Below are 17,468 nucleotides of genomic sequence, written 5' to 3' on the forward strand. Positions count from 1 at the left end.
AAATAACACGAAAATAACAAGTATAGTGACGGGTTCTTGGGATGTGATTGGATTATGGGCTAAGATAGACAAATGGGTGATTGCAATCAATAGTGAATAGATGTAAATCAGTGAATAAGCTAGACTTTAGTGGGGATAAACTTTCTCTCGAATAATTTACCCCGAATCAAATAGGTTTCTCTCAAACACCAATAAGCAGAAATAAAGAACAGCTTACGCTTTAGTCCATTCACTCTCTCGAGTTGAATGTGTTAAAAAGGGTTTACGATTCACTCTCTCGAGATGAACCCATGACAACCCAATACCCACAGACCATTAAATTAGTAATCTTGGTTTTAAAACCTCTCTCTCAAGCAAGCCAAAAATACGAAGGTAGAGTTGCATTTGTAACTACAACCGTTTAGATTAAGCCACAATTATTGAATAAAATCACTTTCAAACAGCATTTACACTATCAATTAACAATACCCAACAGCTAAATCAACTCATAATCACATAATCACACCCCAAGAATTGGAGTTTTAGCTAGACATCATAAAAAGGTAAAAATCATTACCAAATTGTGTTTCCATCAACTGGACAAGATTAATATCGTCTTTACAAAGGTCTAAGATGAAGAATCTTCAACACCCACTTCCAATTTCTCAGAAATGGAAATCGTCAAAGCTAAGAAAATATTGTCTCCAAACTCACTTCTAAGCTCTCAAACTTGAAAACAGAACAATAATGATTCTATCTTTGAAAACTAGATAGATATCTGATACTAAACTAAGAATTTAAAAATGTATTTGTAGTTGCCAGAAATGTGCTGCGAAGGATCATTCGGTGCAATAAGTCGGGATCGTCGATCCACTAGGCAATCCGCCCTTTGGTCAATTCCATCGCCATTCTACTTTGGCCTTCAGCAACTTCAAGTTCTGTAACTTTGGGTGATATAGCACTGCATCGCGGAATCGTTCGGCGACTCGCCGACTGCTCCTTTCTATCGCCGACTTGATTTTCTCCTTCAGGGCTTGGCACACTGGAACATTAGGCGAGACCATGGCCATTCGCGACTCACCCAATGGTTTAGCGATCTTCAGGCCTTCTTTTCTTCGTTCTTTCAGCTGCCTTGTTCCTTTTTGCTCATTAGTGTCCATGCTTTGTTCCTCAATCCAAATACATGAAAATCAAGGATTTACATCAGTTATTGACACAAAATATGCATTTGAGGACACTAAATCTATTAACAAAAATTCCCAAATGAGTCCAAGTCGTGGACTCATCACATATGATTGATATGAAAAAAATATATAGAAAACTAATAAAAGAATAATCTCCTATTAAGAAGACTTCGTTCAACGCCTACATTGTAAATGTTGTTGTATTAGTAAAAAGAATTATTTTCAATTTATAATAGTTTAAACATTTTTCTCCAAGAAAATATTATTACCTAACTATGAAATATTTTTATTTTTATATCATAAATTATTTATCATTTATTTGAATAAAATACGTGAGGAAAACCATTGTTTAACAATCAAGTAAAAAGGAAATAGTTTTCCTTTCGTGGAACGTCCCTTCCTCAGCAACATAAGTATATGAATAAAAAGTTGGGTGTTACTCCAGAGTTAGTATAAGGTAAATACATATTGTGGTTTAAATAAGGAAAAAATTAAGAATCAAATTTTAGTAGATACATTTTAAATATTAGATATTAAAAATTCTTATCTCTTGAGTATTGTTTCAGAAATAAAAAGACTTTTGTTTTCGAAAATCAATTTAACTTAAGTTTTAAAGAAAAATTGATTTTCAAAGAGTGTCGCCACTTAATTTTTAATAAAAATCAAGAAAACTTTAAATTTTCAAAAGACTTAAACAGAAAAATCATTTAAGAATCCAAAGAGGGTTCAAGGTTCAATTTACACTTCAAGAAGGGATTAGGCATTCGAAGTGTCCGCTAACGTGCGGTTGACCTATGACTTGACTAAGGGTTTAGTTTGACTAACTTAAAAAAAAATAAAGGAAACAATATGTTCAAAGTTATTTGAAAATAAATTAACTTAAGCACTTTAAATGATTTTGAAAAGAAAATAAACTTTGTCCAAAAAAGAAAAAACAAAATAAATAAAGAAAGCTTATTAAATAAGATTATTTAAATGCAATAAGTTATCATAATCAAAAGTGGTTCATCTTTAGGGGATTTAACTAAATTAACCAAACAAATCAAGTTAAAGTTAAACAAATATAATAAGAAATGCAAAGTAAAGGAGAGAGTAAAATTGGACTTTTGCTCATGTATTGGGTTATAGGTCCACTCTTCCACCTATCCTAAATTCTATGAAGGCTGCATCATTTGGGCCCTTTTTCAGCCCACTTTCATTCTGAAATGTGTCCATTTTAGTCCTCTTTTGGACTGTTGTTGCACCTGGGCCTTGTTAGCCTATTTTTGCCCATGTATCACTTTGTATACATAAGTATATACTAGTGTATATCAGCATGTATATCAGTCCTTTTCTGCATTTTTTGCTTGCGTTTGCCCTGTATTTTAGCTTCCCAGCAACTTTAACAAGATGGAGACTCAAAGAAATTCAACTCGAAGATATGCAAAGAGGGAGTCCAAAAGGGACTCGGATTGATGCACATACAAAAAAAATTGAATCAACATTAGCCAAGTCGCATGTAAAAAAGAAGTAAAAATCACATAAGAATCAAATTTATTCCAAAGCTAACAATGGTGTTTTAAATTACCAAATAATAGAACATCCCATTGTATCTATCATAAGGATGGTAAATAAGAGACAATAAAATAAAATACGATGAAATAATGATAATAAAATCTTGTGCAAATGAGATACAATTAATATTAACGAGGCATGACCAACTGCACGCGCTAGACAATTCCTGACCATATGCAAATAAAATAGCATTGGCAAATCTTTTCAACGAAAGCAACAACTATGATAAGAGAGGAACAATTTGTATCAAAATTAATCAACCTGATACATGTTTGAACTAACTAAGTTACACAACGACAAGATGTTCTAAATAACATCATTTTTCCGAACAATGAATTTAAATAAGCTTTTTCAGGACATTTTGACACTAACAAATTGAAACAGAGAAGTAAAGACTGTCTCATTATACACAAACTCATATTAATATTTTAAGCAAAAATTGCATATTCTGAAAAAGAAAAGACATACATTAATACTTAGATACAATTCTAAAGGATATTTTAACAAAAGAAACAATCACGATTTCAAGAAATTAGTTAATCTAGCTAAAACTACTACTCAAAATAAACAAACAAGAACATTTATCTTCATTGAGGGGTAAAAGGGTGTGAAGCAAAACACATTCTCATTCTCAAACAAAGCAGCAATAAACGGTGAGAGAAGAGGGCATTGTACCATAAAATTAGCTATTATTGTATCCTAATTCACATATTACAGCACTAAGGGGTCGTTTGGTAGAGTGTAATTAGGAAAAATAATGCATGCATTAGCCTTGTGTATTATTAGTACCTTGTTTGGTACTCTTTTCCAATGTATGCATAACTAATGCTTGCATTAGTTATACACCCTATTGTGTATTAAGGTGAGTATTGCTAATACCACGGATTTCTAGGTATTAGCAATGCAATAGTTTTAATGCATGCATTAGCATGATTAAAGACCCAATTGCCCCTCAACCTTTTTTACATCTTTTCTACCATAATAGTGGAGGGTATCTTTGTAATTAATTAAATATGCAATGCATGCTATTTTTTAATGCATCAAACCAAACAATACATAAAAATAATTTATGTATAACTAATGCAATCATAACTAATACATGCATTGCTAATGCAAGCATTACTAATATACTCTTTTTAACATTATTCTTATGCACACTACCAAACGACCCCTAATAGAGTTCAAACCGAAAGAAACAGATATAGACATACAACTGCTTCACCAAACAGAGAACAAATTAACTACAATAAAAATGAAATAAGAGAAAATAAGGTGCTACCTTTTTCGGAGCAGGGAGACCACCACGAGCTTGACCTCTTAAGCAGAAAAGACACAAAATTTTAAAAGAGAACAGAGCCTTTGGTTCCAAAAAAAACTTTGGATTTCTTCAATAAAATTGCCTTTTCTGGATATGAATTTTGTGTGTGTGTTTTTAGAGTTATAAACAATAGTTAAAATCCATTTTTTGGTCCCCAAAATCCGCCGCCTCAACAGTAAAATTGAGGGGTATTTATAAGGGGAGATTTAGAGCAGAAAGAGGGGGAAACCGAGGGATTAGAATTCAAAATTCGAAATTCCAAAGAATAAGGGACGAGGTGGAATTGTACGAACTCTCAACGGATTTGAGAGGAGGACCACTGATTTAGAGAGGAAGGACAAACGAGCAAGGAGATGGGACACATTGGATGATTCTCCAACGTTTCTTGTACAAAAGGATAAGGACGACGGAGATGGACGTGCGCTAGACTCTGGTTCGCTAGGTTGCTGCTCGCAATTCTGGGCTTTTGGAATCTGAGTTTCGCAGTAGAGAAGACGAAGTTGGGGAGGTGGGGTCGCGCTGTATCGCTGGTGTATGAGGAATTGACAGAGACATACAACTATTATATATAATTGGCAATATATAGCTCAATATTAATTAGCAATTAATAGGCTAAAATAAAATTAGCACATATTAGCTTAAAAGAAATAAAACCAACTTTTTATAGTTTTTTTCTTTTTATCATCTGCAACCAACCCGCATTAATTAAGGAGATGTGGAATTATTTTTTCTTCCATATTTTTAACTCCTATAATTAAGAAAGTTAGCTTTTCAATTTCTTTAAATTCTTAAACTCAACTTTATTTAACTGTCTATTTAAAAAAAAATAGTAACACAATTTACAGAAACATAAAGATATATTTGATTGTGATTTTATGATTATTTTTTTTTACCAATCAACAATAATTAGTTTATTAGAAAATCAATTGCCTACTTTTATGAAGTGAAATATATATATTTATTAATTAACCCATTAAAAAAAGGTTACACCAACTTTTAAGGAATGATTTTTTTAAAATTCTTTAAATAACTTATTAAAAGATTGTGACTACTTTTAAGGTAAGAAAATGTATTATTAATGCTCTAACGTGTATTAATTATCACATAATCGATAATAATTAATCAAATAATATTATATGGCATTTTATTAGAAACTGTAATAATACATATGCATAAATTATACAATAATTAAAGTTGCAATTACATAATGTATACATAAAAAAAATATGTATACACAAAAAAATATTCATAAAAATAGACGTGTAAATTTTATTGATGTATACAGTAATTGTAGCATGTGTACATAAACTTTATATTGTATACATAAGAATATTACCATCAATTATATGTATTACTATAATGAATACAAGAGTGAGATTAATATGATACATATATAAATTTTAATCATTAATTGTACATGTGATTTTGTTTATGTATATGGTAACTGCACTATGTATACATTAGTTCGTATTCATCGTGTATTCAGTGATTTGTATTCACATAATAAACTTGTATACTTTAATTGAAATTGAGATTGGAGTTCATTGGTATACATTGGGTTGTATTCATCAAAATCAACATTCTGATTTTTTACGAAGATCTTTCTTACCCATGAAATTGAGAACAAAAATTTCAAAAAACTATTACCTGAATTTTCGCCAAAAAAAGCTTTAAAAACTTTAGTTTCACAAATCACGAATTTTCAAAACTAATAGGGCAAGAAATGCTACATAATTATATATTAAAAGAAATTATTGGAAGGATCAATCGATAAACATACAGTTATATCTGATTTTGCATAAACAAAGTAAATTAAGGAGAATAAGAGAAAATTTAGAAGAGAAGCAAATTTACATATGAAAAGGATTTTCGAAAGAAAACAAAAGAAGGTTGAATAACTTAAATTTTTGCAAAAACAAAATTGAAAAAACTTCAATTCTACAAATCATGAACTTCAACAATTAATTTGACAAGAACAAGATTATATATAAAGATGATTTTTAGAAGTATTCATGAAAAACATATTCTTATATCTGATTTTCATAAACAGATTGAATTAAGGAGAAGAATTGAAATTAGGGAGAGAATTACATATGAAAAGAATTTTGGAAAGAGAAAAAGGAGACAAAAAAGAGAAGAACTCTATTTTAAAAGTGTTGACAAAATAAAAAAGAGATAAAATAGGGATAATAAAACAATAATTTTTTAGAACGTGTGTTTGAGAAAAATAAGGAGAACAAAAATACATTTTAAAATAAAAATAAATTATTCAATACCAAATAAATAAAACAAAGTCTTTTTCTTGATAAAAAAAATTAAAAGTGGGTTATTTATTGCTAATTTAGTCTATAGGGTGTTATAATGTGCCATTTTATCCTGGTGTATTGATGTACGTATTATTGATGTTGTTGGGTTATTTGGAATTGTATTGGAATGGGTTTGCTGATGGTATTTTGTGTATTGGGTTTGTTTAGTTTGACAAGTGGGCTGCTGGAAATGGCACTAAAAAGCTCAAAATTGGTCTCTCCAAATGTGTTTAAGGTGAGGTAATGAAAGAGGGTAGATTGGAATGGAGAAATTGACCCATTGGATTGCAATTATAGCCATTGAATTAAGGACTTAGCCATATTGAGTTAATTAGTAAAATTGACTAATAATTAAAAAAGATGAATTAACATAATTAATTAATGAACTTCTTAATTTTAACGAAATAAAATAATTAACTTAAATATAAACTAATTAATTCAAAAATATTAACTATTAATTAACTAAACTAATTGACAAAATTCTAAATAAAACTAAAATCTTTTTTCACGATTTTTGAATATTCATAAATATACTAATTATATACATAATTATATAAAACACACATATTATTTAAAAAATATAAAAAGTGACTAAAATCACTTTAAAAACTTGAATTTTTATAAAACTAATTATTCCAAATCGTTTGAATTTGAAAAGGCTCGATTATTAATCTATATTGTGGATGTCCAAAATTGGGTGTCAACAAGTATACTAAATTATTTTTCAATTTGGTAGTAATATATTGTTTTTTTCAAGGTAATTTTGTTCTATCCAATTTATAAGTTGTCATAGGAAATTATTTTTTAAAGACTATTTTCTTGAATTTAAAATAATTTACAAAAATTCAAATTGAATAAAATTTCAATGAAGTAATAGAATTGCAAAAGGAAAAGAAAAAGAGAAGAAGATGGGATGATGAGGCTAGATACTAACTGTAAATCCAATTACTATATGCCACCAAAATATTTAAAAAGATTGTTTCATCTATCATAAAATATAGGCAAAATAGTCTGATGGACCCTTATACTTGACTCGGATTGTAAATTGGACCCTTCTACTCTCTAAAGTTTCAACCAGACACTTAAAACTCAAACAAAATAGAAATTTTAAACCCTTATGTCAGCCGGTGTTCCTCACTCGATCTGACATGGATGACATATCATATCCACGTCAAAAAAGCCACGTCATATCCATCTCATTAATTTAATTGTCACAATGCTATTTTTATATATTTATTTTATTAAACAAATAATTACTTTAAAAAAATGTTTTTCCCTTTGTTCTCACGAACCCTAACCCAAAAGAAAGTTCATTAAAATTTGGCAGCCCCATTTGAGCTTACAATTTCATCAAAATTGATATTAGAAGAAAGCACTCAAATCCTACTACTCTTAATACTAAACTTGACACCAAAAAGCTTGAAATTAAAAGAAAAATTCAAACTTGAAAAAAGAAAGATCAAGAAATATGAAAATTTCAAAGTTGTATCTATGATTTAAAAGAGAGATGAAAATTTGCTTTTTATTTTTTTAGAAGTTTTGCTTCTAAAGAGATAAAAAGAAGCAAGTAGTAGCAGCAAAAATCCTTCTTCAATTTCGTTTTGAGCTTTCAATTTGGAGAAGATTTTTTTCTTTTGTTTCCAATTATTTTTGTTTTGGATTTTTGATGAATGTGTTTGTTTTCATTTGAAAAGTGAGGAAAAATAAGATTTCAAGAAAAAATAATCGATAATAGAGAGGATATGGATATAGCAGTTAAGAGATATACTATTTTTCAAAAAGGTGGGTGACTGGGTTTGAAGAAGAAAGGGATTTTCTTCTTCTTTTTCTTTTTTTACCTTTTTTTTAAGGTAGGTAAATTTATTTTTTCTTTTTATTTAATTTTCTTAACTTTTTAATTCAATTCACGCTCATGTTTCGCGTGTGTAACACACATTTTTCCAACTCAGCTAAATTAATGTCACCTAAGGCTAGTCAATGGTCAAAGGGACTTAAATTTTTTTGTTTGTTTGAATTGAAGTGTCCAGTTGAAACTTTGTGAAGTAGAAGGGTCCACTTTACAATTCGAGTAAAGTATCAGGGTCTACCAGACCCTTTTGCCTAAAATATATAATATAAAAATTTAGAAGATACTGTAAAATAGTAGTAGTTGTTAATTTAAGTAGCCACCCTGGACGTCTATAATGCCTAGCCTGAGCGGTGACCCAATCCGTTGTTGCATTTGAGCAAGTCAATTTGACGCGTAAGGGGACGTGGCCTTCCTAGTGTTAAATGACATAATTATCCATTGACTGTTTGGCGAATTTGAACTAGCAAATGGGTAAATCTGTCAAGTAAAAAATAAAAAAAAATGCTTTTTATTATTTTTAGAGAGAGGAGAGGGGCCGGGGTTGAAGGAAGAAGAAAGAATAGAAAACGGCATTGTTATAATAATATTCTGTACAACTACTACTCTCTGGCAATTAACCAGTTAAGCAAACCCTTCACCACAAAAACAAAACCTGCTCTCTGCCAATTTGAAAATCAGAAGCAATATTTTGCTGTTCTAGGTGTATTGGAGTGAAAGTTGATCTGTAAATCAACACACAAGATGTGGGGTATTTCTAGATGTTGTGAGAAAATTTACACCGTTGCGGAAGGGGGATCTAGTTATTGTTCCAAGAAAAAGGATGATTTGTGTAATCAGGTAACAGATTTCTTCAAATCCTTTCTACATCTTGCTTAGACAGGAAGAAAGAAACTTTTCAACTATTGCGGCTTTATATATGAAACTTTATCATCTTTAGTTGGCCCATTGGAAACTGAAATCAAATTGATGTATGATCTGATTCTAGATTTTATGATCAGTAAGTATACCCAACATAAATTTTCAAAATTAGTTTCACAGGCCTATTTGCTTGTTGTATGTTAAACGAAACTTACTGATCTTGAGAAAAATTCCCGTGTCGTCTTTTGTGATTCTCTGTATTTCTATTGCTTTTCAGTTTGAATATATCTAACCGTCTACATCAAGTATTTTATTTTGCCTTTGTAATTCAAGTCCTTTTGCTTGTTGTTGATATTTGCTATGCTTGATTTTACATAATAATAGAGCTTGTAATAATGTGTGTATCTCTAACAAGAGATCCTGTTGAATGCAGGATACTGGACGAGCCTCGAGTATGTCGAGACTAAAATGTATTTTGCGTGGCTTGGATCTTAAAACATATATCTTTCTCTTTGTCTTGATACCAACATGTGTCTGGGGTATATACGTCCATGGCCAGAAGATCACCTACTTTCTACGCCCTTTATGGGAAAAACCACCAAAACCATTTAATGAAATGCCTCACTATTATCATGAGAATGTATCAATGGAGAATCTCTGTAAACTTCATGGCTGGGGAATCCGTGAGTACCCGAGGCGTGTCTTTGATGCAGTGTTGTTTAATAATGAGGTTGACATGCTTACCATACGGTGGAAGGAGTTATACCCTTATATTACAGAGTTTGTTCTACTTGAATCAAATTCAACCTTCACTGGATTGCCAAAGCCTTCTTACTTTGCTAATCACAGAGGAGAGTTTGAATTTGTTGAGTCAAGATTGACGTATGGACAAATTCCTGGGAGATTTAGAAGAGGAGAAAACCCTTTTGTTGAGGAGGCCTATCAGAGGCTTGCATTGGATTATCTTCTCAAACAAGCAGGTATTCAGGATGATGACTTACTGATAATGTCCGATGTTGATGAGATACCTAGTAGACATACCATCAATCTTTTGAGGTGGTGTGATGATGTACCTTCAGTTCTTCATCTTCGGTTGAAGAATTATCTTTACTCCTTTGAGTTTCTCGTTGATAATGATAGCTGGAGAGCTTCTGTGCATCGCTACCAATCGGGTAAGACAAGGTATGCTCATTACAGACAGTCGGACACCATCTTGGCAGACGCAGGGTGGCATTGTAGCTTTTGTTTCCGCCGCATAAGTGAATTTATATTTAAGATGAATGCCTACAGCCATTTTGACAGGGTCAGATTTTCTCATTTTCTTAACCCTAAGAGAGTCCAAAGGGTTATCTGTAATGGGGATGATTTATTTGATATGCTACCGGAGGAGTATACATTCAGGGAAATCATTGGCAAAATGGGACCAATTCCCCACTCTTATTCAGCTGTTCACCTACCGGCATATCTTTTGGAAAATGCAGACAAGTATAAGTTTCTTTTGCCAGGTAATTGCTTGAGAGAAAGTGGGTGATCTAGGTAGCAGGTTTTTGTTATATTTTCTTTTTGGTGAATGTCAAGGATGCAGTTCTTCGTTGCTCCTTACAAATCAAATGACAATCCTGCGGAATGTCCATGACTTCCTATCATACTGCAGAAACGTTTGGAATGTTTTGAATGAATACATCAGATTTGGGAAGTCAGATGATTTTTGTATATAGCTTCTTAGATATCGTTTTCTCAGGACAAAAAGGGAGTTTGCTGTTGCAGAAGTGCTATTAGTTCGAAACTCTGTATGTCATAGTATATTAATTCCTGATTATGCGACTTTCCTCTTGTTGGGAAATTTTGGACCAGTACTAATTTATTCACATTTCTTGTGTTCCTTATTTTTCTGACTTTGTACTTTTATATCACCGAGTATAAGTGTTGACCAGAAATCTGTCCCTTTGTTAATTGGTTTGATTGATTTAACCAGGTTTCTAGTATGCATTGAGTTGGTATTTTTTATCTAAGATAGTGAGTGAATGGTGATTATTCCATCACACGTGTATATACACTTTGATTCTCTTGTGTTTACAAAAAGAAGTTTGTTTATAAGTAAATGCTGATTGTTGAGGAGGAATTTCTAAACATTAATTGTGCTATTCAATGGCTGCTGCCACCAAGATTGAGTGCATGAAGCATGACCCCCTCACTTTGGGGATCTGTGTATGAAATTAAACTCATAGGCGGCCCTTGTGTTAGGTACAAAGATTGAGTGAATGAAGCAAGCCTCACTTTGGCGATCTATCTGTGTATATGAAATTTAATAAATAGGCGGCCCTTGTGTTCTAGATTCGCATAGGTAGGGGGTTAAACTACTCTTTTCAATTGTATGCTATGCGATTGAATCCCTCTCCAACCCATAGGGATGGCAATGGGGCGGGGTGTGTTGAGCTTACCTGCAAAAAATTTAATCCGCCCCTTGTATAACATTTTTTCTTATTTTCAAACCGCCCCACCCCGCCCTGCATAGACCCGCACCGCAAGAATCCGCCCCGAATAATTTTTTTAATATTTTCTTTTTCTATTCAAGTTTGATACTAAAAATAAAATTCATAAAAATAAATTCATTTTCATTAAGTTGTATTAATTTTATAGGATAGTGACTTAAAATTTTATTTTTTAGAGGTCAATTGGGAAACATATAAGAAATTGAATTATTTTTTATCGAACCATTTTCATTTGCTATCTTGAATATTTTAGTAGCTTTAACGAAATTATCTTATTAAATAATGTTTTATCACTCTCATAACATATAAAAACTTAAAATTAAGTTTAAACCACATAAAATCAAATATGCCCGCAACCCTCCCCGCCCCGCCCTGCATCCGCTCCATCCCATTGCCATTCCTACCAACCCATTTCTATTTTACCCCCCATTCTCTAAATTCATCTCTATTTTACTCTCCATTCTCTATATTTTGAGGGTAAAATAGAGAATGTCTTCGCTAACTCACCGCCATATTACTCTCTATACTTCATTTATACAAGATGTGAATAGTAGTTCTCCAAATTTGGAAAACTATTATTCAATTATGTATTTCACTTTTTGATTAATTTAATATTTTTTCTATTATATCATTAATTAAATAATGTGTAATTATTTTCTCATGTAATAAAACGTCTAAAAATATATTATTGACAAGCTACTACTTTCAACCGAATTAATAATTTTTTATTTTATTTAAAAAAAAAATTGTCACTTTAAATATGTAATTTAATATTATTTATATTACATAAAACTATTAATTAAGTTTTTAATATTTGTATTTATTTTTTAAGTAATATACCATCTAAAAACATATTATTGATAAGTATACTACATTCATTCCGAATTAACAGTTTTTTCAATTTAATTTTTAATTTTTTTTGATTTTCCATTATGAAAAATGCACAAAATTTACATGATAATTCAAACAATCTACTTTTATGTTATAGTGATAAATTATTAAACTACACTTTTTAACGAGCATGAAAGTACTTATTACATAGTTCAAAATGGAATAGGGGGAGTAAATTACCATGCAAACTAATTGGACACAAGATGAAATTGTTATTTTAAACAATTTTTAGCTATATGTATATGAAAAAAATAAGGACAAAAAATTACTCATTTTGACGTAATGCATTAATAGAGAATTTATGAAAGCAACGTAATAGTCTTGAAATTTGAGTATTTATGTAAAAGTTAGAATAAATTTTACGACGATGCACTATTTATTATGTAATAGTATTTTATCATTGATTTCAGTTTTATTTGAATTGTTCGTTAATATGTATTATATATAATATTTGTTGCAATTTATATATGTTATTTAGAATTTAGAATAAAATCTAATTTTATATAAAATGGAGAATTTGAAAAGAATAAATTTTTATATGACATGAACATATTATATAAGATTATAGGGTGAATATTTTCCAAAAGAAGAAATGATTTATATTATGAAACAAGAAAATAAGAATGAAATAGAAATAATAATATAATATTGAGGAGAGAAAAAACGATTCTTTTTTAGAGAATAAAATAGAGAATTTGATTGAAGTTGACTGTTTGAGAAAATAGAGAACTCTATAGTTGGAGAGTAATAGAGAGGGTAAGATTTGAGCTGCCCTTAAAGATGGTGAAATTTCAACCATTTTGTCGAACCTGTAACAACCCTCTCGGAAGGATGCTACTACTTAACAAAAGCGCTAATATAATACTTGCACATTTAAAAGGGATTAATCTAAGATATATAAATTATAATTCAATAGAGGAATTTAGCCCAAAATAAAAAGTGAAAGGTATAAAGGCTTGTCATTTAGAAATTTAGTTGATATCAAATTTAAACAAGACAAGAGTCCCAATTTATGGCGGAAGAATCTTTCAAAATAATTTTAAAAATACGCTAAGAGAGTTTCATGTATTATCTATACTACTACAAGACACGTTATAAATCATTACCAACTTCGGAGTACCGAAGCTTGAATGGTTCATGCTTCATACAAACCTTTGAAATAAACTGTAAATTTAATACATTAAAAGACTTGGGTTTACATACCCCAAACAGTAAAACATGTAGTCATATTTTACAACCCATGGTAACATGACCAAATTAGCCTTAAAAATTTCATGTAAATGTATAACATATAGATCATGTACAAGTCCCAAGATTTATGTAAACTATAGATGCCTATATGCAAATGTTATCTTCCCATAAAGCTCTCAAAATCTCCGTCTCCAATGGCCAACTTTAAGTATCCCCTCAAACGTTCCCTACGATAGAAGCAACTATCGCTAAGCATAAAGCTTAGTGGTGTAAAAACTATATGCGAGGAGCCACTAGATTCACCAAGTTACCTTTCAAAAGTCATGGGCAGCACAATTGAAAAATAATAAATAAATCAAGTAAACGAAATATCAAAGGTATCAAGTTCTATATTTAAAGATCCAAGTGTCAAGAACGCTCATAGCACCATTTCCCAAAAGATCCAATATCAAGGCTTGCCCAATATATACATCATACCGTCACACCCAGCATAATCAAGTATCAAGAAGGACCGAAGCCCTGTATCAAGAAGGGTCAAAGCCCAAAAATCAAGAGAATTGAGAGCCATATTAAAAATGGTTTCCTAGTTCATACTTAAAATGGACAACTTCCATACTTAAGACGAACCACAAATTTAGAGTCAAGATGGCCAATGATCCGAATCAATAGGCATGCCAGTAGTGACAAAATCAAATCCACAAGAAGGACAAAGTCCCAACAAGAATGCCAGGCGATCAAGCAATCCGTACAAGTGGGTGAGTTACACAAGTGTCTTGAAAGTCTTAGAGAATACCAATATGACAATACAACGTGACAAGAAGTAACCAAGGTATCGAGATAACCCTTCAAATAAACAAGCAGATAAAAGGAGTACAAGTACAAGTTTATACACAAACCTCGGGCATTAGCATAGAAACAGTCCAACAAAACTTCAAGAGTTCAGTATCAAGGTCCTCAACTTCTACACGAGTATATATATCCTTAAAAATACAATTAAATAACTTCTTTATCTTGTATTAGCTCAATAATGTTGACGTAAAACAGGATCATCATCACAAGTAAGCCTAGCATGTACCAAAACAGTGAATCTGTCCAGCCTGGTTCCTCAAGTTGCAACTTAGTTTTGAAGAGGAAAACGGAAAAGCTGGACTTTATATCCTTCATGAAAGATGTAGTTATATCTCTTAAAGATGCGAATAATCAAGAATCATCGCAAAATTCATTTTGTACAAAAATATATATTTAAAACACTAACAGTTGAACATACAGGATTTCTAAATAAGAAATCTGGACAGAACTTGTCCTATGTTGCGTCCCTTATTTCGAATCGATAACAACAAACTTAGATTTTTACATAAACACAAGAGTTGTAGGTATATGAATTAGCTTTCCAAATCATATTTATTCACCGAAAAGGGAGTTCTAGAGGACGAGATATTCTAAAAGTACTAAACACTACTCAGGTCAAAAACAGATTTCGATTACTCACCAAAAGGTAGGATGTGTCTTGACTTCCAACCAAAAGGACCACGGTTTTCTTGTGATTTTGTGAGTAATATGGCTAGGGAAAGTTCTCCAGGTTTTTTAGAGTTAAGTAACACGAATTCTTATAAAGGAGGTGTCAAAATATATGTTATAAAAGTGATATTTGTCACTTAATAGATATAGCTGAAAGAAAAATTGGCTGCCCAAAAGTAAAAAGGTTGACTGCCCAAAATGTATACATATATACCAATATGTATATACCTCACCTCCCTTTCAAGTTATAGGTAATTCTAATTAGTATATTACGTAAATACCCCAATACAATCCCTTAAATCATTGTTACGCAAATTTGCAAATATTACAAAATTTTGAGTTCCTAAAATGAGAATAAAACATACTAAAGTAATTAAAGAATGGTGTATCGAAAAGCGAATATCGGTTTTAATATTTAGGGGTGTTACAACTCTCTCCCCCTCAAAGAAATTTCGTCTCGAAATTTACCTTAAACTAGTCCCAAAACAAGCGTGGATACTTGGTCCTCATGTCTTCTTCTCGCTCCCAGGTAGCTTCTTTTCCAGAATGGTTCCTCCAAAGTACTTTTACTAAGGGAATTATCTTGTTTCTAAGGTTCTTTACTTCACGAGATTGAATTAGGATAGGTTCTTCTTTATACATCAAGCGAAGATTAACCTCAATAGATTCAACTGGAAGAACATGTGATGGATCAGAACTATATTTTCTGAGCATAGAAACATGGAAGACGTTGTGGATCTTGTTTAACTCAGGTGGCAAAGCTAATTTATATGCAACAGGTCTGACTCTTTCAAGTACCTCATAAGGTCCATTAAATCGGGGACTAAGTTTTCCCTTCTTACCAAATCTCATAATCTTTTTCCATAGAGACACCTTTAAGAATACTTTATCTCCAACTTTATACTCAATGTCAGGCCTTCTAAGATCAACATACGACTTTTATCTATCCGAAGAAATATTTAGACGATCCTTGATCATTTTTAACTTGTATTCCATATTTGCACAATTTCAGTACCAATAAGCTTTCTTTCTCCAACTTAACTCCAACAAAGAGGGGTCCAACATTTTCGTCTGTACAAGGCTTCATAGGGAGGCATTCCAATACTCGATTGGTAGCTATTATTATAAGAAAATTCTATCAAAGCCAAGTGTTTGTTCCAACTACTGTCAAACTATATAATGCAAGGTCGAAGCATATCCTCTAAAATTTGTATCACTCTTTCGACGGACCATCTGTTTGAGGATAGAATCAAAGTGCTAAATTTCAACTTAGTACCCATGGCTTCCTGCAAGCTACCCCAGAATCTAGATGTAAACCTTGGGTCTCGGTCAGATACAACAGACATAGGGATCCCGTGTAGTCTTACAATCTCATTAATGTACAATTCAGCTAAACGCTCAAGTGAGTAATTCGTCTTGATTGCTAAAAAGTGAGCACACTATTACCCATATTGCATCATGATTTCTTAGAGTGCCGAGGATGTCCAGAAACAAAGTCCACAGTTATTCTCTCCCATTACCATTCTGGCATCGACAAAAGTTGTAGCAAACCATCAGGGACCTAGTGTTCTGCCTTTCCTTGCTAACAAACCAAACATTTTGAAATGACTTCCGCAATGTCTCTCTTCATACCATTCCACCAATAATGTTCTTTGTACCTCCAAGATGCATTGCATATGACGATGTATGTTCTTAATTCTATTCTCTTCTCAAATTTTCATCATTAGAGACACATAACCTATTTTGATAAAACAAGGTACCATCGTTCGTTAATACAAAATCAAGCTTTTCCCCATTTTGAACTTATCTAGTCAATTTTATGAGTCTCTCATCTAACCTTTGCACTTCTTTCACTTGTTCAAGTAATATTGGTTTGACTTGCAAATTAGCAATAACTGAACCATTTGAATCAAGTGCAAAACAAAAATTCATGGCTCTTAACTCAAGAAGGGCAACAGGCTCAAAGCTAAGCTTTCGAAGGATTTTTCGACTTAAGGCATCAACAACCACATTGACTTTACATAGAATCGTTAATCGTGCATTCATAATCCTTGATGAGTTCAAGCCATCTATGTTGTCTTAGGGTCCGCTCTTTCTGTGTACCCAAATACTTTAAGCTCTTGTGATTAGTGAATATATGACATTTTTCTCCATACAAATAATGTCGCCATATTTTTAAAGCAAACACTATAGAAGCAAGTTCAAGATCATGAGTAGAATAATTCAATTCACGTGGTTTTAATTTTCGAGAGGCACAAGAAATAACTTTCCCTTCTTGAACCAAAACACATCACAGACCTCGATGAAAAGCATCACTATATATTACAT

At 31.7% G+C, this 17,468-nt stretch overlaps 1 protein-coding gene across 1 annotated transcript; it reads left to right on the forward strand.

Annotated features, from left to right (window-relative positions):
• Nucleotides 1-8,713: 8,713 nt before the first annotated feature.
• On the forward strand, nucleotides 8,714-10,991 carry LOC102580971 (uncharacterized). The gene is made up of 2 exons (XM_006349595.2): nucleotides 8,714-9,027; nucleotides 9,482-10,991. Exons 1-2 carry the CDS (start codon nucleotides 8,932-8,934, stop codon nucleotides 10,577-10,579), a joined length of 1,194 nt encoding a protein of 397 aa, XP_006349657.1. The 5' UTR covers nucleotides 8,714-8,931; the 3' UTR covers nucleotides 10,580-10,991.
• The last annotated feature ends 6,477 nt before the right edge of the window (nucleotides 10,992-17,468 follow it).

The sequence above is a fragment of the Solanum tuberosum genome, unplaced genomic scaffold (assembly GCF_000226075.1).
Source record: "Solanum tuberosum cultivar DM 1-3 516 R44 unplaced genomic scaffold, SolTub_3.0 scf00107, whole genome shotgun sequence".
NCBI classification, from domain to species: Eukaryota; Viridiplantae; Streptophyta; class Magnoliopsida; order Solanales; family Solanaceae; genus Solanum; species Solanum tuberosum.

What these genes read in the sequence shown, in the direction of transcription:
- LOC102580971 (XM_006349595.2), top strand. Translation starts at nt 8,932, where the DNA reads ATGTGGGGTATTTCTAGATGTTGTGAGAAAATTTACACCGTTGCGGAA. An exon ending in AGGATGATTTGTGTAATCAG is followed by an intron (nt 9,028 to 9,481) that starts GTAACAGATTTC and finishes TGTTGAATGCAG; the next exon opens with GATACTGGACGAGCCTCGAG.